The sequence below is a fragment of the Coffea arabica genome, chromosome 4c (assembly GCF_036785885.1).
Source record: "Coffea arabica cultivar ET-39 chromosome 4c, Coffea Arabica ET-39 HiFi, whole genome shotgun sequence".
Lineage (NCBI taxonomy): Eukaryota > Viridiplantae > Streptophyta > Magnoliopsida > Gentianales > Rubiaceae > Coffea > Coffea arabica.
Window position 1 is genome coordinate 36,013 of NC_092316.1, and position 8,527 is coordinate 44,539.

Below are 8,527 nucleotides of genomic sequence, written 5' to 3' on the forward strand. Positions count from 1 at the left end.
AAAAGGACATTAGAAAATAAATTACAGAAAATGATCAGTTTCATCCATCACATTTTACAAAAATATTCTTTTATTTTCGCACTTTTAAAATGAAATAAATTCATTCTTGACATTTAAAAATTGAAACTATTACATCCCTGAAATTAACTTTCAATCTAAATTCAATCACCTAACAACTTGATTACAAATTTTGAGGGTATAATTGGTAGATTATTTGGTTAACTCAACTTGATATTCACATGAAATTTAATGAAGCAAAAAAGGAAAAATAAAAAAGTATAACATAATAAAAGAAGGAATATCATTCATATATTGTTATTGTATACACTGATGGGTCTAGATACCTGCCACATTATTTCAATTTAAATTTAAACACCACACTTGTATGATGGTATATATCTGGATTCGTGCGTGTATATACTAATGGTGCTTGAAAAAATTTACTCAAAAAAAATCCTACTATTCTAAGACAAAGAATGGTCATTTTATGTTCCAATTTTTAAATTTTTCTCCCTTTTTGATTCAAAAAATGTCATGTGAATGTGATAGAATTGACCGAGAAATCTATCAATCTTATACTCGAAATTATTATTAGGTTGATGGATGGTTTAATTCAGATTGAAAGTTGGATTCGAGGATATAAAAGTTTTAATTTTTAAATGTCAAGAATGATTTTGCTTCGTTCTAAAAATAAGGGATGAAAATTTTTTTTTTTTATAAAATGTGGGAGATGAAATATGCTATTTTCTCACTGGGTAATCCTTCAATATAGTTAGTGAAAAGTTTGAGTAGCGTTGTGGATATTTGCAAAAGATGTGGTGTGAGTTGGATGTGTTTTGCAAGTAAATCTTTACTAAAAATCTCAAAAATAGAATTGGTTATTATTCGTAAGAGAAAATCATTCAAAATGTTCCTCATATTTTGTAAAACAATTTTTTTTTATCTCTCGCTTTTAAAAGTGTAATTTTACATCCCTTACAAATTCATATTAATCAAATTTGGTCCCTATTTAGGTTTTCGACTAGTTTTTTGTCGGAATCCATCACGTGCTTTCCATGCAATCATTTTTTAAGAGCAAAATTGTCAAATCAAATTTGACACAATTCGATCTATAATCTCTCACATTTCATAAAATGAATTTTTTTGTCCCTCACATTTCACAAAATAAATTTTTTCATCTTTCATTGATCATATGTATGAATAATTTTTTTAAAACTCATGTATGTATCTATTCGATTTTACCTGAACAATACGAATAGCATGAGTACAACTGCAATTAGCCTATTTAGACGAAATCAAATTGAGATATATTACACACTATTCATACTGTTTAGGTGAAATTAAATAGATATATACATTAATTTAAAAAAATTATTAGCTTTTCACTCATGTTCATTTTCTTTTACTCAAAAATTGAAAACAAATAAGAGATTTAATCCTAAACATTGTCAAATGTTTATATTGAATTAAATTTGGATAGAGAAAATAAACAAAGGAAAAGTATGACAAAAAATAAATAAATAATTGGCACTTTCAAATTTTAAAATAATCACAAGGCAAATAATTCAACTGTTGGTTTTAAAGGTGACAAGTAGAAATTTTAGATTTAAATTGCAATTTATTAGTATAACTATAGAATTCGAATTAGGCCCCATTAATTAGATGACCTTATTATACAACTCAATAAATGAATTATTACTAAAAGAGAAAAGCCCACAAATATTGAACAAATTCGCATGGTGAAATCAAATAGATATACACATGGGTTTAAAACAAAATTGTTTATTTTAAATCCATGCATATATTTATTGAATTGTATGTGTACAATTACTTGTTTATAGTTGAAATCAAATAGAAATATATTACATGCTATTCGTGCTATTCAAGAGAAATCAAATAGATATATATATGTAGGTTAAAAAAAAAACTATTCATACACATGGTCAATGGGAGATGAAAAAATTCATTTTGTGAAATGTGAGGAATTATGGATCAAATATATATAGTAGGACTTGATGGGTAAATCCCAATCTTAGATGCTAATGTATCATGGAACACTTGTCTCTTTTGTTTCTACCCTTGTCCAGATACGGTAAAGTTTTGATAATAATATATAAATCTAACGTTTCGATTAAAAAATAAAAATAAAAAAAAAGGAACTTGGAGAGGTAATTGGGATTGGGACTTGGGTGTGTGATTTGAGGGAGGAATAGGAAGGACAAATAGGTAATTTTAGAACAAAAGAATTGAGGGAGAATCAAAAGCTTTGGTGTTCGCGGCTGGGGCTTGACGGTGATATTGGCCCTAATGGGTTCCATGCATGGTGAGGGGCTTTGTCTTGAATCCAGACCAGGCAAACAAATCCAAAAGGGGCCAAAAAAAAAAAAAAAAAAAAAAGGAAAGAAAAGGCAGTGCAGTGAGGGCTGAGAGCCCGAGGCAGAGGCTAGGGTCGCTCCCCCGGAATAATACGGTGCTGCTTACGCATGTTTTTTCTTTTTGATAATGCTGCTTACGCTTGTTAAAAAGGTCTGAAAGGGAATGCAATTCCAAATCACAAACCAGAAAGCGCTACCACCACCACCATCACCACCAGCTGCTGCACTTGGCTTTGCTGGGTGTAGTAAGCAAGTGTGCCAACAAGATAGATAGATCGACGAGAAAGTAGAACATCGCATTACGAACCCGGCGTATCCAATGTGTAATAAAAACGGAGGTTTGTCGAAACTTTGAGTTAAGATCGTCTACAGCACCCCACAAAAAAAAAAAAAAAACTTGATAATAATCAAGACTATCAAATTATATACTCCCCACGACGTGATACGAACTTAAGCCTGGGTCTGAAGAGAGTACCACGACGAGCACTAGATAGGAGGAACCAGCGCACCATAACGGGAATGGGAGGGCAGATTCCGAGTCAAAACGATAGAAGCGGAAGAAGAAGAAGAACAACCTCCGCCCCCACAATAACAAAATCTTAATATATAGCAGCATTAATATATTGCAGTACAGACAAACATCGCTTGCTGGTCTTCGTTTGTTTGATGGTGTTATTTGTTTCAAACGTGTACTTTTGTCTCCCTGCTGCTGCTGCTACTACTACTCTGTAGCAGCAAGTCCAGCCACGCTTCTCTTCCAGTCTCCACCCAGTCTTCACTGCTAAAAGCTCCAAAAATTAGGGCTTTTTCGCCCTCGCCCTCCGCACCGCCAACCTCTCATTCTTTGCCTTGCTCTCTGGATTTGTTTCCGCGTTCTGCATTTCAGGTGCGCCAAGCCCTTTTTTTTTTAAAGCCAAAAAAAATCTGCACTCATTCATTTTCCTCAATTTGGCCTTCGGTTTTTGTTACCCTACAAGTTCTCTTCTTTTTGTTCTCATATATCATATTTCTGACGCAATGTACTCATTTCTCTGTTATATTAACCGCCATTCTACTGTCTTTCTTTTACTTGTTAGCATCTTTATGCAAAGCCCCGCATCTCTGTTTTCTCTTCTTTTGCCATTTCCATCTTACCATTCTTTGGTGAGAAAAATGGGTTCTTAAGGCTGTCTTGCTTCTTGGATATCTGCTCATCTGCTTCTCCGGCTTCACATCTGATTTCGGCCACAAAACCGCTTGTTTTGCATAGCTTCCCTGTTTACATTCACCATCCCAACCTACCTTCCATATTTCTATTTTACCACCTTTAAAAAATAAGCCCCCGATAATTTTAGTCGCTTGACATTTGAATTAGAGATATCTAATCACGTTTCTTGGGTGGAACTAACTGCAGTTATGCTTGAAATAAGTCCTTTTATATCACACCATGATGTTAGAAAACCAAAATCTGATCCCCGTTAAAGGTGGGATTTGTGCCTTCAAAAGGGCATGCATCCACACCAAAGGGCCTGCATTTTGTTTAATGTGGTGTTTGAGTATTTGTTTGGATTGTCAAATTTTGTTTTGGATCGTCAGGTGATTAGAAGGATTTAAAAGATTTGATTCCCATGCTTGTGCCTCAACGTTCTGTGGCAAAATGGATTTCCTCAAAATGAAGAAGTTTATTAGATCCCAAAAACCGAGCCTGGAAATCAATGCCAGGGATAAGACTCTCCCTCAGCCAGAGGAGCCCAAGGATAAAAATGTTGACGATTTAGACAAGGCAGTTGATGTTGATACCAGCAGTACAGAGGCTGAGGATGATGACGATGATTTCATCACTAATGAGGTCAAGCGGAGGTTGAAAGAACTTAGAAGAAAGAGTTTTATGGCGTTAATACCTGAAGAGGCATCGCCAGAGGATGGGGAAGATGTGGATGAAGAAGAAGGAGATACCAGCTCTAGTGAGTGGAGGGATGCACAAGCTGAAGGACAACAGTTCTGGTCAATTTTTGATGCCTTGCATGATACCTACTCTGAGCGAATGCTGTTCTTCGATAGATTGATTGCTCAGCAGTTGCATGAAGTTGGTAAGCATTGTTTCTCCTCAACATCATGATTGCTCCTCCTCTTACATATGTTCCATATACGGATGTGCCCCATAATCATGCTACGTACATACTATTTGTCATCCAAACATCTTTTCTTTAGGTCAGTAATTTTTAAGAGCACTGCAATGACAAGCATGATACATGATGTTATTCTTTGTACAGTGGTCAATGCTAGGGGTATAATATGCAGTACCACAAAAGCAAAGGATTTGCAAGTGGGATTTGGAATTTTTTTTTTTTTGGATGTGTGCATGGAATAGAATCTTTTGGCCTCTGAGGGTTTGAAATACTTGTCGTGTTCTTCTTCTTGATCATTAAAATGCGAGGTCAGTAGTGGCTTGCAGTTCTCATGGTTTCTTTTTTTAATGACTAAGTTAAAACTGTACAACTTTTAGCTGAGGATTAAATTTATTGTACTGCCTTAAGAAACATGTAAAACTATCAGCAACCAATTTGGTAAAACTTGGAATTGTGGAGTATACAAACTAATGTCTCTGTCTCCTTCGTGTTTGATGTGAGATAATATTCTATTTGTTTTGGGTCACTACTGACTAAAGGTCCAAGGTCTAAGAACTGCTAGAGAGAAGAAATAATAGGAATTTCTGAAGGATAGATGGCTGCAAATTTTCGCTGGATGTCAACTAGAACACTGGAACAAAGAAAAGGATACAAAAATGGGCTGTCTCCTAGCTTCTTCCACTGACGTTAAGCCTACCTGCTTTCTTTCTTGGAAGCTGCTAGTTCATTCCTCTCTCAAAAGAGGAGATTTAATGGCTTTAGAACTGCTCTATTTATCATTTTGGGTTAATATGAGTCTGCAGCACTATCGTGCCTGTGAATTTGTTGAAATTTTTCCTGGCCATATGATGCCTCATGTGTCCAATTGCAGTGACTTGGCTCAGGCAATATCTGATGTTTCAGTTTAGCATAGTTTGGTTAATCATGTGGGCATATACAGGAATGCATAAACTGTCTCCCAAGTCTCAAAAACATGGTTTTGGTGCGAAGTGAGAAGAAATTAGGGAATGTCGACTGGTCATCGGTTTTCTTGGGCTGATTTACTTGTTACGGTGGCCTCCATATGCATACAAAGAAATATTTGTTTTTTGAAAGTTTGATGGATGTAATAATAATTAGTAGGAACTCCTAACCAGAATGAATGAAGATCTAATGATTATATCCATTCTGGATTGTTTAGACGCTATACATCTTGCAATTAATGTCATCTTGATTTTCAGGAACAAGGAATAGCTTGTTTGACCATTTCTGACTGCAAGTTGTTCAGATTGAAAGAAATTGAATGAATTGAATGAAGGCAATAATTCTTGAATACCTTCTGCTCACTCTTGCACAAGCCAAATAGCTAAAACAGAACCAAAAGTGTCTATTTGTAATAAACCCTTGTGGTTGTACCAGCCAACTTATACTGTTTACTCATACTTTAGACTCGATGCTAAAGTTACCTTATTTGCAAATTCAGTAGCTCGAGAATAAAGTTGCCTAATAGCCCTTGACAAATATGTTTCTTCATTATTATGTTTTTGTTTGACAAATATTTTCATTTTGCTCTTATCTCCTTCCGGGATTCTTGACTGCTGCTGATTAGGCTATGTAGGCAACTTTTATCTACCAATCAACAGTATTCATCTCCATCCTTTGTACAGATTCCATCTCTGCAATTATATTCACCAAAATCCTAAAAAAAGATCCTCCACTGCGTTGCCTACATTTAGAGTTCCATGACAACCCTGGACAAATAAAAAGCTAAACTTTGGCGATTATTCTATATGTATGAAACTTCTTAACATCAATCTAACCTCAATGAACCTAATACAAAGTAGATATAATTGAGCTCATGAAATCTGGATAATGGAAGAGTATCACCTAGATCTCAATTCCTTGTGCACAACTTACGCTTTTTAAAGGGAAAACTTTCTTTTCAAGTAAATATCTCTTAAGTACTGTAACACTTTTTGATTATGTGCAAGGACGGACATTGGCTGGCAAAAACCAGCTCTATGATTGAAAATGGTGATGTCAGCATCCAAGTGAAAATGGCCAAAGACAAAGTAATTCAGACAGGAAATGGAACAAGGAAACTGGGAAGGACAATATGAAAGAAGAAAAACAATTACAGCTCGTGATCTGTTCCCTCTGAGTTTCTTTCATCTGTCTAATTGTACATTAACTATTTTTTATTTTTTAGATCCCCATTTTGTTATGAGATTAAGATTGACTTCTTGCAGATTCTCATGTTCCTTCGAGCCCTTCACCCAGATCCTCATTGAAAAGGCTAAGGTCTCCCTTTAAATGCTTATCTTTGAAAACGGTTAAAGAACCTGAAGGTGAAATGGAGTACTTGCAGCCGCAAGCAAGTGATCCCTACGAGGACCTTGAAACAGCATATGTAGGTCAGACGTGCTTGACATGGGAAGCTCTTCACTGCCAGTACACTCAATTGAGCCAAAAAATTTCTTGCGGACTTGAAACTTCCACCTCTTACAATCAGAGTGCTCAGCAATTTCAACAGTTTGAGGTTCTACTGCAAAGGTTTATTGAAAATGAGCCATTTGAGCAGGGTTCAAGGCCAGAAATTTATGCTCGAATGAGAAATTCTTTGCCTAAACTGCTTCAGGTTCCAAAAGTCCAAGGTATAGTCTGGTTAGAGATTAATGATGCATATTTGGATCACTTCAGCTAAGTTTTTTCTTTTGTTTTGATAGTTATCCATTTTTTGGTTGTGCATTCTTTTGGTAATATTATGTTCTCCAATTATGTGAAGTATGTATGGTTAAACCAACACGAATAGCCTATTCTGAGTTTGCTGTTCCTATTAGCCTATTTTGTTATGACTTGTAGGCTCAGATCAGAAAAGCATGGACGAAGAGTCAGATTTGCTTGTGCTTGCCCCAAATCTGATTACTATAATTGAGAGTTCGATCCTGACTTTCCATCAATTTCTAAAAACGGACAAGAAAAAATCAGGTGGTGTGCGGAATGTTTTTGGAAGTCAGGACCACATGGTTACTCCTCTTCAACAGATTCAATCTTCTCTTGAGAAGGTGAGGCTACTTATATGTACATGTGTGTGTGTGTGAAGAATAACAAGAGAGGGGGGGAGAGAGAGAGAGAGAGAGAGCGTGAGGCTGAGTGATTTGGCTGTTGCTACCTTTTTGTTAAAGGTTGATTTTATTGATTTACTTTAACATTACATCCTGTTGGTCTCACACTATAAATTCACTTCGAAAATGCTTGCATGCTTTGTCAAAGACTCAAAACTCGTGTTAATTCTGCACAGTTCTTTTCCTTCTTGTATCATTGCTTTGGTTTTTGATCTATTTGGCTGTTTTGATGTATTCACTTCCTCTTCTTATCTATGATGCATCTCTGCATGTGTGTGTGCATGCATGCTTGTGGCTGTGTGTCTCTGGTGGTGTGATTGTATGGATTGTCAACCTGTTTTAAAAAATTGGGATACATTGTAGAAGTGAACTGTATTGATCCATCAATATGAGACCATGATGGAGTTTTGCAGTCTGCTTAGGTGTCCTACAAATATCTTCTGCAAACTGCTTTCCTGGATTTATTTTTGAAGCCTCTTAATTACAGAAAGCATTGAAACTGAAGGAACAGCGGAATAGGACAAAGAGCTGGAAAAAGAAAGCATGGCCCAGCATAGCTGAGGATGTGGATCTATTGCTTGGCACCATTGATGTCAAAGTGTTGTCTAGGGTTGTAAGAATGGTGAAGATGAGCAAGGGGCAGTTGTTTTGGTGTGAAGAAAAGATGAAAAGGATTGACTGCTGCGGTGGGAAGCTGGAAAGAGACCCCTCCCCCATTTTGTTTCCTTGCTAGTTGGTTAAGAATCTAGAATGCTTTGTGCAGTAGTTGCTCCATAGTTGCTCCTGGACGACCAACTCCTTTCGTTTCTTGTTCTTTTTGTTTAAGGATTTCTTAGGATGAGAAAACTACTGGATGTATATTAGTAAGTAAATTGAAGGTTTAAGTTATAATAATTAGGCTAAAAGAGATTGCTATTTCGCGATCAGCAATTATACAGGA

General features: G+C 36.0%; 1 protein-coding gene across 1 annotated transcript; it reads left to right on the forward strand.

The window, feature by feature from the left end:
* Nucleotides 1-2,526: 2,526 nt before the first annotated feature.
* Nucleotides 2,527-8,527, forward strand: LOC113738491 (uncharacterized). The gene is made up of 5 exons (XM_027265727.2): nucleotides 2,527-3,261; nucleotides 3,951-4,444; nucleotides 6,712-7,116; nucleotides 7,325-7,527; nucleotides 8,075-8,527. The coding sequence occupies exons 2-5, from the start codon at nucleotides 4,012-4,014 to the stop codon at nucleotides 8,318-8,320; spliced, it is 1,287 nt and encodes a 428-aa protein (XP_027121528.1). The 5' UTR covers nucleotides 2,527-3,261; nucleotides 3,951-4,011; the 3' UTR covers nucleotides 8,321-8,527.

Bases quoted from the DNA above. Each gene is read 5' to 3' on its own strand.
- LOC113738491 (XM_027265727.2), top strand. From the start codon at position 4,012: ATGGATTTCCTCAAAATGAAGAAGTTTATTAGATCCCAAAAACCGAGC. The intron at 7,117-7,324 runs GTATAGTCTGGT...TATGACTTGTAG, and splicing joins TCAGGTTCCAAAAGTCCAAG to GCTCAGATCAGAAAAGCATG. The intron at 7,528-8,074 runs GTGAGGCTACTT...TCTTAATTACAG, and splicing joins TTCAATCTTCTCTTGAGAAG to AAAGCATTGAAACTGAAGGA.